This window comes from Larus michahellis, chromosome 3 (assembly GCF_964199755.1).
Source record: "Larus michahellis chromosome 3, bLarMic1.1, whole genome shotgun sequence".
NCBI classification, from domain to species: domain Eukaryota; kingdom Metazoa; phylum Chordata; class Aves; order Charadriiformes; family Laridae; genus Larus; species Larus michahellis.
In genome coordinates, this window is record NC_133898.1 from 35,087,680 (window position 1) to 35,101,784 (window position 14,105).

The 14,105-nt window shown below is 43.9% G+C and overlaps 1 protein-coding gene across 4 annotated transcripts in view; it reads left to right on the forward strand.

Moving 5' to 3' along the window:
* EPAS1 (endothelial PAS domain protein 1) overlaps positions 1–14,105 on the forward strand; it is a 119,517-nt gene that overhangs the window by 33,188 nt on the left and 72,224 nt on the right. For 2 of the 4 annotated variants that reach the window (XM_074579641.1, XM_074579643.1), the window contains exon 1: positions 5,383–5,754. The exons of the other annotated variants lie outside the window; for them this stretch is intronic. In XM_074579641.1, the coding sequence (XP_074435742.1) occupies positions 5,729–5,754 (26 nt within the window). In that variant the 5' untranslated portion in view covers positions 5,383–5,728. Of the gene's footprint in view, positions 1–5,382; positions 5,755–14,105 lie in introns of those variants that run through there. 4 annotated transcript variants of the gene reach the window in all.

Genomic DNA, 14,105 nt, shown 5'->3' on the forward strand with positions numbered 1-14,105 from the left:
TTTTGCTGGCTTTGAGTAAAACACGCCTCTGGTGATCTTGTGTCCGTGCTTCCTTCTCAGAGCTACTGTCAGGGAGCAGGAAGAGGCTGCAGACCTCTTCTGCCTGATGCTAGCGCTGACAGACAGTCTAGTGCAGGTAATACAGAGAGTTAAAGTAATTAGGTTAAAATAGAATAGGAGGTAATAATTAACATTATATCTGTATGGTGCCTATCTTCCAATAACATTGCAAAAGGTTTTCTAAAAATTAAGTGAAGGCCATATCGGCTTCATACTTCATTTTCATTAAATTGGACTATTATTGCATTATATACCAGAAAGCACACAGTAACAGACTATATTCCTAGATTAAACTCAGTCCTCTTCAGTCATTTTTTTAAATATGCTGGAGTCTCACATGTGCCCTAAGTTTTCAAGCTGCTGAGTGGCTGCCCTGCAGTTGTTTGCATTCTAGATGATGAATCAGGGCCCTGCTTAGCATATGTGTCCAGCCTTTACTCTCCACAGGCCAATAAAAAAAAAAAAAAGTAACTGTGAAACATACTATTTCTGAATAATAAGCTATTGAAGGTCAAGGGAAAAACCCAAAACAAAAGCCTCTTCACTTAACAAGCTGGATTACATCTGCTTTCTCCTTGGTTTCATGGTTGAGCTTTCTGAAAATTTCAAAATGATAGTTCCTAGTATCATGACAGGAGTGTTCCTGTGTATTTATTCATCATCAGTTTTCATTCTAAACTGATTCTATTGCAACACATTGCTATGTTAATTAGACTTTCTTTGGTTTACCACCTTTCCTTGGGAAAGGCCTAAGACATCCTCAGTATGTCATTTTGAAAAAGGCTAAAAGATAAGCTGAGTAATTTTAAGCCTTTTAATATTTACAGGTGCATTCCCAGCATTTTGGCCATCACATCTTTTTTTCATGGGAGTGTGATGGCCGAAACATCTGGAATGTGTCTCTAAGTAGTCAATACCTCAAAACACTGGAGTTTATCTCTGAGCCTTCTTGCTTGAAGGTGTGCGCTCAGTATTTGGAAGCTCTCAAAGACATCTTAATGTATTCCCTCAAAATTACATTTTAAACTGGCTGGTCCAGTATTGCCTATAGAGTGTGTGTTGTTTTCTGCCTAGGAAAACGGAGGAAGTTCTGGTTTAAGTTGTTCTTAATATATATATTGCTCTTATGCAAGAACAGATGTCTTAATATATATTCTTGGATAAGAATTCTCTCCAGCATGAAGCAATAGGCAAAGGAGTCCTAAAGCCCCCGCAGATGTGCTAGCTGGGGTCCTGTTTCCTACCCTGGCAAGCAATTGGTGCCGCTGCAGAGAACGGGCACAGCTAGTGATTTCGCAGAAGGCACAGCTGTACTAAGACACAGGCGCACACCTCTAATTATGAAAGAAGGTGGGAGTGAGTGTAAGTGATCAGTTGCACGAAGAACAGTACTTTTTTTTTTTTTTTTTTTTTTTCACCACGGTTCAGGCATTGTTACATCTCCATCTGAGTAGTCCCTGCTTTCTCCTGTGGAGCTTGTGTGTTTTATCTAGCTTATAAATATCACTTTTTGTCTGCTAACAAATGAACCCAAAGTTTGTTATTTTTCTGTCTCATTTGCTATCATGTGTAATAAACCTTCTGTGGCTGTGATTTACTTATTCTGGTATGAGTAAGTGAAGAAACCTGTCTCTTTCCTTCAAAGGATCAGCTGTGTTGCAATAACAGGGCTCTCCTTTTTCCCCTTCCCTTTCCCATAATGTCATTATTTGTTATTACAAGCATCAACTTCTTGCTGTCGCACTTTCTTGCAGTATTGAGGAGCCAGAAAAAGAAAGAAACCAAACAGGGATTATTAATGAATCTGAAGCATTTCATCCTCTCAACAATCTGTTTTTAATAGCTGCTTTAAATCTTAATAATAATGCCCCCGCTGTAAGGGCTGGAGTATCCATATTCTTCAGACTACTCTGAAGTATTAATTGCCGAACAGCATCGAACTCCTGTATGTTTTACCAATACTGTTCAGTCAATATAGGCGCCAGCAGCATGCATACCTAAAACAGGGTACTAGAGCTGCTTTCACTTCACTCATGATAGCTATGCGCATTCAAACTGGTGCAAGCGCTGATTTGGATGGTTGATTACATACATATGCATACCCTGAGAAAGCACAATGTAGCATAACTGGTCCTAAATCAGTGGTGTGTTTCAGAATAAATGGCAGTAATCAGGAGCTTGCCTGCTGCTTGTTTGGGTGGCGGGTGTTCCTGCCCGGGAACCCCAGAAGGGTGGGCTGAGCACCAGGGGCCCGATCACCACCCTAAGCAGACTTTCTAATTTCTTAGTGTAGTTTGAACTTGAGGGTGGGTTGTGAAAATTGCTCACGCACCACCATTTTATTTTTGTAAGTCTTCTGTTTGTTTTTCCTTAGAGCCTAGTCCAAACACAGTTAACATAAACTGGTCCCCTGTAGACTTGAAGGACCCTTCAAGAACCCATCTGCTATCCCAGCAGATGTTAATGACTCTTTTCAAATACCTCATCTGAAGATTGCTTTTAGGAAATCAAAAATTTTATGTTCCCATAGCATCTCTAGAATAACTCACATAGGTGCAATGTGGGTCATCTCCTATAATTTCCAGAATGGAGTGGGTGTTGCAATGCGTGTATGTTCCCTGACCACCAAAAGTAAGGAAGCCCCATTTGCTATGTTGATTCTGCTGGAAACCTTGCAGGGACAGGGGGAACAGAAGGTAACCCCAGCTAAGGTTAGTCCATGAGGTTTCCTGAGTACCTTTTCCCTTCCACCAGCTTTTCTCTGAGTTACACCTACTGAGCTAAGTGTAAAATGTAGCAAATGCAAGATAAAATGTAAGGAGTAATATGGGAATAGGAAAGACAAAAGAGCCCTTGCACTGGTGATAGCAATTGAGGGCAAACTGCGCTTACTGTCCGTTTGAGGTTTTTCTTGGCTTTCCTGGCAGTTGTCATCTGCAGATTAAATAGTGGACGTTTGTAGAGTAAATGTATTGATGGTGTGGCTCCTATTGAAGCTTCTGAGTAGTCTAAGATTAGAGAAAGTCCACCTTGGGGTGGGTACTGCTGTTAATAAATATTGACTGACCATAAAGGAGGTCAAAGCAGTAATGAGGTGCATTTGAGAATGAAATTATATGATTCTCTCTACTGTTCTCCAGCAAGGAGAAAACTTTCTGTGTCCCTGTAGATGCCATGGGGTCTCCTACTGTAGCAGACTGTGTCAAGTAGAACAGCGCTATTACAGAAACATTTGATCTTTTCCTCCCTGAATAGTCATGGGAAAGAGAGGAAATTAACAACTAAAGTAAGCTCCAGAAGACAGACTATTTGTTTTCCTCATGGTCAAGATGGGGAGCTCAGCTGCCAGAAATAATAGTACGGACAACTTCAGGAACGAAGTTGCGAGGGAGCTCTAGGAATCACTCGGTCTCGCTTCACCTTCCTGATGCAGCAGCGAGATTCTGGTTTTGCTGGGTGTTGATCAGGTTTGGAGCCCACCAGTCTGTCTCCACAGAGGAGGACAGGTGGTGGTTCTGGAGTGGAGCTTAGATGTGAATTATCCTGTTGTCAAAGCACCTTCAGGCCTGGCTCCTCAAGAGAGTGAGAGATTTAGACTGTTAATCAACTATGCTATATCCGTGTAGGCAGAGCCAACAAGAGTTAGGCCAGTGGGCTAGACCTGAAATATTTGAAATCTACTGATGAGTGGTTTAGATTTAGTCGATTTGAATGCTTTTCTTGTCTGATTTTTGGAGGCAAGTTGTTTATCCAAGTGGAGTGCTGTAAGATACAGCAAGGAGCATTGACATCAGCAGAGATCAATGGGGGATGAAGAGGTCTATTTAATCTAGGAAATGAGTGACTTGGCTCTTTGATCCTATTGCATTCTCTTATTCCCAGAAGGTTACATTTAGTCCTGCATACACAAATTCTGTTTGACTAAGTTTACTTAGGTTTTAAATATTTGTGGGTTTCTTTTGTTTAGGTTCTCTTGTATAACAAGAAAAAAAACCCCGACGGTTACCACATAATTAGGCTGTTGCTGTGTAAGCATGTGTAGCTCTTTTCAGACTTGAGAGCAGAATATGCAAATTCAAACCCAAATGCATTTATTTAAACATTCATATTGTATAAAAGGAAAAAAAAAAAAACCCAAACAACAAACTCTGACCCATTGTACACAAACCAGCCTATGAAATGGCATAGGGAAATTGCTCAAATTTGAATAACCAAGAAATAAAATCTAGTTTGGTTCTTTTTTGCCTGCAGTACTTCCATTTTCCAGAAGTATGGGAAACCTGATGCGGTTTAATGCAAAGGTGTGCATTTGGGTTTGAGATGTGAAAATGTAAGGTAAGCCTTAGAAAACATGAGGATAAACCTACAGTATGTGATGAAAGACGTTCTCAGAAAAATTCTTGTAATCCCTTGTGTAGCAAGGCTAGTTGCTTTGGTGTAAAATAAATAAAAATCAAAGCGAGGGTTCTTTTTTTATTATTTACATTGACCTTAACTGCAGCACCCCAGAGCAGGTGCTAGCATGAGATGGGCTTTGGCTGGGAGAAGAAGTGCCATACTTGGCTGTGTGTCAACAACCAGGCGTTTTAAAAGAACGCATAAGTAGAAATACGTAGTGTGACATAGAAAATAAAGTTGAAAACCCGGGGGGAGGAAGGAATTCCCCGCAGGGAGTCAGAAGCGCGGTGTCGTCCGTCCGTCCTCCCCCCGCCCTGCTCCTTTGCACATCCCTGTAGCCCCGGCGGCCGCTGCCTGCCCTCCCCTCGCTGCGTGACTGGGACTGAAACCGGCGGAGTTTGGGGCAGGGGCATCCCGTACCTGGGGGCTACCTCCGGTGCGTCGTCCCGAAGCTACCGCTCTTAATTTTTAATATTATTTATGTTTCTTAAGCAAACCTCCGCTGTGTTGGGCGCTCCGAGGGACGAAGGTGGGGCCGGGTGCCGCAGGCGCTCCCCGGGGTCTCGCCGGGCCTCGAGCACTCCCCGGCCCCCCACCTTTCCCCCGTCCCCTCGGTGGGCAGGTGCCGCGGTGCCCCTCGGTACCATAAGAGATACCGGAGTAAAAATGCCTTGGGGCGGGAGGCGGGAAAGGAATAAAATAAGTTAACTTCAAAAAAAAAAAAAAAAAAAAAAGGTAGAAGCGCGGCGGGGCGTCCCGGTGCCTGCGGTAGGCTGCGCCCGGCGCGGTGCCGGTGTGCAGGGGGCGGCCCCGCTGATCCCCCGCGGCGCCGCCGGGCAGGCCGGGGCCGGGGCCGGTGCCGGGGGCGGGGAGGCCGGGGCGCGGCGGCGGCGGCCCCGCCAGCCCCCATTGGCGGGCGAGGCGGTGGCGGCGGCGGGGCCGGGCCGGGCCGGGTCCGGGGCGGAGGGGCCGGCCCTGCCCCCGCGGCCGGCGGCGGCCCAAGGTTTAAAGTGAGAACTTTCTGCCGGCGGCGCGAGCCGCACAGCCCGCCGCCGCCGCGCCGCTCCTGCCCCGCAGCAGCCGCCGCCGCCTCCCCCGGGCGGGCCGTACAATCCTCGGCAGTGTCCTGAGACTGTACGCCCGCCTCGGGGGCGACCCGGCCGAACCGGACCCCCGACCCTCCTTCACCCGGCCGCCCGCGGAGCCCCCGCGGGCAGGTGCTGAGCCCGCCCCGGCCCGAGAGGCGGCGCAGGAGCCGGCAGCCGCCGCGATGACAGCTGACAAGGAGAAGAAAAGGTGAGGGGGCTGCTCGGGCCGCTTCGTCCTTCTCCTCCTCCGGCTCCCCCCTTCCCGGCCCGCACGGGGCCGCGGCGGGACTCCCCGCGGGCTGGGGAACGCTCCCACCGCCCCGGCTCCTTGGCGGGGGGCTCCCGACCCGCAGCCTTAGTTCGCTCAGCACAGGCTGGGGCGGGCGGGGGAGCAGCGCCGGGGCAGCCCGCACTCCTCCGCCGGGGGTAGAGCCGCGTCTCGCCCGTCCCGGCCGCTGCCGAGCCCAGCCGGGGAGCGCCTGCCCGGGGAGCTGCCCCCGCCGGGCGGCATCGCGGCCGGCAGCGCCCGGGGAGCCGCCGCCGCGGGAAGCGGCCCCTGCCCCGGCCGACACGTCCCGAGCGGCCGCTCCACCCGGAGCGAATGCCCGGCACCGGCCGTGCCCGGCGGGGGCTGCGGGAGGGCAGGTGCGGGCGGGGGGGGAGGGGGAAACGGGCGGCGGGGGCGGGCGGCTGCGCCTACCGGCCAGCCCGGCGGTGCGGGTTAGCCGCTCTGGCGGGATCAGTTCAATACACGTCGTGTTAGGGTTTATTCGCTTGCTATCGATTAAAACCTAGTTATTAGGAAATTATTTTTCAGTTGAGGAGACCGGGGTTTTAAAAGTGGCACCCTTAGCAAAACACGTTCTGTAATTAAAATGGTCTGGAGGTAGTTGACAGGCTCGGTACAGTCTTATCAGTTGTATAAAACTAATAGAGCCCGAGAAGCTGGCCGTGTTCTACGGGGACTCGCATCTCCGGCCGTTCGTGGAGTTCCTCAAGTGTCAGCAAGTTTTTCCTCGAGGGCTGGGAGCTGGAGGAGCGCCTGGACTCGCCAGGCGCTGGGCTCAGCCCGGCACCCACGAGGATGGAAAGCCAGGCATTTCCATATTCCCGTAATGAACCTTCCAAAGGGAACAAAAGTAACGTGGTAGTTTTTTTTCATGGTCGCGTCAAAGAGCGTGTTTTCCGTTTGGTTCTCGAGATCGAACGTCAAAATAAAACTCATGATCCCCAGCACAGAAGTTACAGGTGGAGATTGAGAGAAGTATCTAGTCGCGTCTCCAAGCCTATAAACAATTTTGTGGATGAGAGAGGGCACTGACGCGGTGAAGGCTAAGCAAGCGAATAAAGGTCCACAAAGTCTCGCAACAGGGTATTCAGTCTGTTTTCTACAGCGGGCAGTTACAAGGCTGAGTCTATTATTGGCTCAGGTTGCTGTTCTGGTCTGACTATCGATTGTGTTCATAAACGATGTGATTTACAGACTAAGAATTTTATCTTGTTATTTGTCATGTGTACTTTCCAGTTGATGATGCACTAAACTTTAAACACTGTTTTTTGGTTTGTATAATAGCTCCTTTTTTATTGAGTCACCCTGTGACGATGTAACAGGGGGAAGTATTGTAGTATAAACCATGCCCGAAACTCTTCCAAGTTTCCTCAGTTTATCGAACGTTAGTGTATTAAGGTTAAGCCATTACCTCAAATGTATTTTGCTCTAGGTATTAATCTTCTGTGTAGGGTGTAAAACATCAGTTTACTTTGTGTCCTCTTGTATTGAACAAGAGAGTAAAAAATTATAGTACGGTACACTGTAGTTATAAAACTGTGTTATAGTAGTTCATAGGAATGAGAAGAGTGAAATAGTGTACATATTGATAATACACTGCATTCATTGTATCACCTCTTTTTAACGAGGCGCTCATAATCTCTTCAATTTTAACCTCTTATTTTCAAACAGAGTGAGGGATGAAGCACTGTCTAATCTTGCAGGACGGCACACTGAAGTGCTGTGTGGAAATACTCTTCAGATACAACGTAGAAACTTCACAGGACTAAAGTCTGAACACTAATCCCCGCTCTGTCACTGATTTTGCGTAAATCTCATGACATTCCAGTGACAATTTTCTGTCTCTCTCAGAACTAGGCTAATTGTTACCTGGCTCATAGGATTGTTGTGTAAATTAACGTTTGTGGAGGAACTGGGAAAGTATCGGATGAGGGATTAAAGATAGCTGCTTGTGCCTCCCTCTGTGTGCGGGTATGTACGTACGTATGTACTGGGATACGTACTGGGGACGTACCCTATGTAGCCTATTGAACCAAGACTTTTTTTTTTTTTTTAATTTTCCAGTACTATTATAGAATAGATTTATTGCCTTGAGTTCAACAGTTGTTGTATTATTTGCTTGATCTCTATCTAGATATACAGCTAGGAACTCTAACCCGACTCCCTAATAGCATTTACAAATCAATTTCAGGGAGAAAAGGTGGTGGGGGTAATCGGGTTTACCAGATTTGCAGGCAGCTCTGGAATATATGTTTAAAGGAGCAGTTCTCTCACTGTTGAACAGATGCTTTATGGAAGATAATCTTTGATTCTTTTAATGGTCCATTAAAGTTGAAGAGCATCCTCAGGTTCTCATGTGAAGCCCTGTCTGTCAAGAGAAAAGAGCAGTTGCTTTCTTTAAAACAAATGCTATTGCACTTTCAATAGGCTGATTTCTCACATTTAAAGTTAGTTCCAGATACTGAGCTGAGATTAATATGATTATTATTTTAACTTATTTTAAAAAATCATTATCTGTCTTAAATACAAAGTCTGATGTTTCTTAGAATGGCAGTGATTAGAAACTGGGAAAAGGAGGAGTAAAAGGGTAAAACACATTTTAGCGAAATTGTAAAAGCTAAGGAAAAAATATCTGTGATCATTGTGCAGTACAATGCCAATTAGTAGATAGGTCCCAGTTTAATGAGGTCAGTCTTGTAGAAAATCTTGTAGTTTTTATTAAGTCATCATGTGGTTTTGAATTATTTGAGGGACATAGTTATTTTGTTAGGAATGGATGGTGTGTTAAATGGATTGTTCTGGATGGGCAACAGCATATGTTTGAGAAAAGCTTTAATGCAGGCTCAGGACAAAGCAGGTGGCAGTGAGTAGGATGGATCATTTGGCTTCACCAGTTGTATTGTTTGGGGATTTTTGTGTTTGTTTTCCAGTAGTATGAAAAATAAGCCAATTTTGCAGTTCAGGGAGATTCTATACTAGTGGTCCCCATATAATTGTACGGTACTGTTTTGTGATCGCTCTTTCAGGAGAGCGATTCTGCCAAGCTGAGGTCACTCTTGGCCACTCCTCCTACAGATGAAAAGTGGTCTTGATGGCACTGCTCTCCAGAGCTCAGATAGTTGCTCGCTCTTATTGCATGAATTTGGGATGCCAGGAAATGTGAGCATTTGGATGTGCCAAGGTGTTTCAGCAAACATACGGTCTCAGTTTTGTTCTACCCAGTATTCTTTCTGGTTTAAGGTATGTCACTATTGTGAGGTATACTACCTCTTGCCTGTTTTTCTGTGATGGCGGTGAATTAGATGATCTCGTTCATCCGCTTGCCAACGTAGGTTGTTCCTTATATTTATGTAAACTTCATTTTATGTACTTCAGCTGATGGAGCTTTGAACGCTTTCCTTCGCAGACTAATAAAAAGATTGTTCAAGTTTTTTATTGCTCAACATCTCCCCACGCACAGCCCACGTATTTAATTTACTCCTGTTTGCTTCTACGTTAACATCTGCCCTTACAATTTTTCTTATTTGGAGTTATGAAAAGGAAATGTAATCTCCTGAATTAATGATGAACAATCTGTTGAAATTGCCTGTTTAGCACATGTTTATGGTATGTTAACATTAAGAAATTTGAACTTAGGTTTCAGCACCAGAAATGCAAGTGCTTCATAACTTGGAAGTCTTACTGAATGACTCTGCCCAGTCGTACTCATCATGCTTTGATTTTGCCCCTTGTGGTTTCTGCATTCACCACCCTTGCTGTATTTCTACAGAAGTGGAAAGGGCTTTTCTACCAGAGGGTGGCCCAAGGACACGTGAATGAGGAGCAACTGGCTGCATGCCTGCCTCCGTTGTCTCCCTTTGCCTGCAATGGCACGTAGCAGAGGTTGGGCTGAACTATGACTTGGTGTCCTGGCCTGCTTGCAAAAGCCTGATTTCTGCTGCCCAATTGCTGTGGCTTTACCTCTAGAGAGCCCCGAAGTGGTTGGGCTTAAGGAGGGCTGGATGGCTTTCACTGTGAGAGTGGTGTGCAATGCGAGGGCTTCCCGGTGTGTACCACCCTCCCAAAGATATCTGGGCTTCTGAGGATTTGTGCTGGGCAGGGATGCCACAGGGGCTGGCTCTGCTCACATTTAGCACTTAGCCCAAGAGCAAGTTAAAAAGTTAACACCCCTCAGCACACAGCACCTTTCTTTGTCATGTCCTTTTCACTTCATCTTCTGATCTCAGTTGTCTTCTGGCATGTTTATCCTGTGTGGGTCATTGGGAACATCTTGTGTATTGGAGGTAGTCCTCTAACAGGAGTTCTGGGATTACGCCGCTAATTTAGGAGACCCATCATGAGTACTAAAAATGGATCTCTCTGCCCTTCTATAATGTATTTGACTACGAGGGTTTCATAAACATTAAATTTTTTTGTTTTCAGGTTCCAAGTAGGAGGTGCTGTTAGGGGTAGTGGGGGCAGAACTCTGCAAGCATTGAACTTTTTGCTATTATTTTCAAATGGATAACCTTTTTAAAACTGGGAATTAGGATAAACATTAGAGTAAGGAAATGTGCAATACAAAGGCAGGTCATATTTAAAAATAATTTGGATACATGGAATGTTTTTATTCCTCTAAAGCTATTTGTGAAATACTATTCTGTTAATTACTCCAATATTCATGGTGTCCTGTATATCTTAGTAGTTATAAATAATTTCGCTCCTAGTAGCTGTCACAAAGTTGACAGAACTCTTCTCTTACATTAGGCAAAAGTCCTAGTATGGTTATTATGCAGCTGGCAATTTTTTTTCTTTCTTATTTATCAGTCTTGTGCTCTGTTTGCTTAAAAGGCAATATAATAAAGTACTTATCTGCTGAGGATAAAATCTTGATGGCGTATATAAGAAAAAATAGCAGCTTTCTTGAATTTACAATACTGCTTTTCATGGAGACTCTTTCTGAAGCCTGTAAAATGGGAAACTATTTTACTGTGCATTTGGCAAGTAGATTAATGAAGTACAGTAGGCGAACTGGCTGATAAATAACTAATGTTCCAAAGTAACTTTCATTTAATTATGCTTTCTACTTTTTGAGCTCAAATCTAATTATGATTGTGTTTCTTTCCTCTGTGACTTTATTTAGGTCTAGAAAATTTATCTGAAACAAAACCTACCATAATAAATTCTGGTTAATGTGCATGTTTAGGTCTCAAAACAGTTAGGCTTGTAATTTAATTTACTTGACTGTTATTACAAAGAATTTGGAGAAGGGTAACATATCCATTATGCTTCTCTGTCCATTGAATTACATGACACAGCAAATATTCAATGTTCCATTCTATAGAAACTCATCAAATGTTTTGCGAGACAAGAAACAAAGTTGCTTTAGTTGAATTTTTATGTCTGATCTTCAGTCAAAGAAGTGTCCTGGACTCGACCCTTCCTCTGTGCATGAATACGTAGAATCAGCAGTTTTCTTTGATTACGGGAATGTTTAGGGTGTTGCCTTCAAAAAGATTGTCTGAAAAATTCAGGAACTTTACAAATGCTTTATGTTAGCCTGTGGGTGTGTGATTAATACTGGCTTATTGCAGCTTTATGAACAAGTTCTGTGCATCTGGGCAGGAAGAAAAAACACTTTTCTGCTCTGAAGTGGGACAAAACCAGGATAATATAGCTCCTTAGCGTTTTTCATTCCTAATGCAAATATGTTGAACCATCTCCCAAGTTACAAATGCTTCTTCATTCTACTGCATTTGTATTTATATAGTGATCTGCTTTGAAGCAAAGAGACTTTTAGTAGCATGTTTTAATCTCAAATATTTGTGGGGTATCTGTAGAACCAAACTGTCTGTTTTCCAAAAAGATCTCAACAACTTATTGGTGTTTCTAAGAAGACACAGGAGAAGTAAACGCAGTTCTTAAAAGTTCGTCTTGCCCATGCCTTGCCCCTACTTCTTGAGGCCCCACTTCTTGAGGCCTGTCCCTAAATCCCAGCTGTGACCTACATGAATGAAAACCCGAGGCCAGAATGTGGACAGGCTGTAAAGCAGGATTGTGATGGAGAGAACAACCGGGCTGTGGCCATTTACGGGATTTGGCTGGGGTTTGTTTGTTTGTTTGTTTTACTGTATCATCAGTAAGCTTAAGAGTTATTGCCCTGCCATGATCTTAAGATAACTCACAGCAACTAATACGTCTCCTCAGCTATTTTTTCCCAACTAGGTGTAGTGGCGATTAGGTCACCGTCTGCTCTATAAATGCAGTGCTCATTTTACAGTGTACTAAGATAAAGGTGAGGTTAACAGAATGATGATTCCCCATGAGTATCTGCTTCAGTCCTTCAGATCTGTAAAATGAAGGATGCATTTATGAAATAGGTGGTGGGCAAACAGTGCTAGTTCTTACTGTTCTGGGCTGGTGTCAAACCTACCTTAAGTTTCTTTGAACTGAAAACAAGACTTTCTGCTGGGTGTGCTGACGTTGGCGTGGCCGTTAGGTTGTTCCTGCTGTGGGGAGGGTTGCACTGATGACCAATATATCCCATGAGACGCCGTTTCTCACCTTCCATGCTGCCGTGCCCATGACCAGTTTAACGTCTTGGCTGTCTTGTTGCTTTTGGCTTGAAGGTCGTCCCTGGAAACCAGAGCCATAGCGGTGGGGGGATGTGGGGTGATGGTGCACCACCCGGCCTTGGGTGCTGTGCTCTAGTGGGATCATTTCTACAGAAAAGCCATGAGTGCTGAGTCCTACACTGCGCTCCGTTGTCTACCTCAATTTTTTTCAAAAAAATAATTAATTCCCTGTTGTTTTCACCTTATTCTCTGCAGCCCTGGCAAAACAGAAAACTGGAGCACTGCAGCTTTATATTTGGATATGAATTACTGTATACGTTCAACTACTTTTACCAATAACATTTTGGTGCAAGAAGAGTGTGAGCAGTCTAACCCTCTCTTTTTGTTTCAGGAAATTGTGTTATCTAAGGAGAGGCTAAAATTAGTAGGGATATGGGGAGGGTTGTTTGTTTTGTTGTCTTTTTTCTTTTTTCTTTTTTTTTTTAAACTGAGCAACTCTCCTAATGGATGAATCATGTGGGTGTAACTTATGGCACTTGATAGCAAGCAGTCTGTCTGAAGGTATATGTGTAATAAGATTACCAGGATCATTTAGAAACTATTTGGAACTACTGAAACGTGAACTTAATCTCTTGCAAATATTTGTTGCTCATTAGCTAATGTATCAAAATACATTTGGTTAGAGTTAGGCAAATGAAGGTAAGATATAAGGTGCAAGTTTTTAACAATCAGTTGCTGAGCATTGGAAGAGCTGCAGATGCAGTTGGTGGAGCGAATATTTTCTGTAAAAATAAATATTTTCTTGGAAAATAATTTTCCAGTGCATAGGGGAAATGAGCTAGTGTTAGACTTAAAATAGAGGGATAGGACTGAGAAATTGTCAAAACATTTGGAGAATGCCGAAACATTTTAAATTGGGCTTAATTTTAATAAACTTTCTGAATTCCTGTGTTGTGCTACATTGTTCATCTAAAACTGGGTGTTTTAAGTCTTACTCACTGGAGTGAGACTTAAGTAATCTTTAGCCTCTTTTTAATTTAAAGATTTTTTTTCTTCCTTTTCTGGTATTTGACTCAATTGGGGTTTTTTTTTCTAGATCTTCTTTGTTTTCCTGAAAGCTGCAAGACACGTACATGAATCTGATTTGGTGGCTTGACCTGAATCAAGTTCATGTCTTCCTTTCAGGAAGACTCATTAAGTTTATCTGCTAAACCAAAATATTCAGTATTCCTTTTACACTACTCATGAAGCCCTCATCACTTGAGGCCTTGAACTCAAAACGGTCCCCGTCTTTCAAAAACTGCAATTGCTTAAACAATTTACCAGGTTTGATGAAAATATTTAGTCGTCTTTGGATTGGGTTAGGCAGGAAGTGTGACTCGTCAATGACAAAGGTCTTCCCTAGCTTTGGTTGTGTGAACAGCTTTTTAAAGACAGTAGTATAATTGAAAACATAGCAATAAAGGCTCTCCCCACCCTCTGACCCACATTACTGGTTCCTGATATGACAAACAAGTAAGTCAAAATGTGGGAGAGATGAAAATGGCATGTTGCAGAATTTCTGACTTGGTTGTTCTCGAAGGACTGATAATTTCAGACTCATGTTCTTGAAAACCTGCCTACGTATGGTGAGAGATAGAAATGTTTGTCTTTCCCAGGAAAGCTATTGCTTTAAGTAACAGATATAATAGTATCTTGGGTATAGTGATCCCAGGT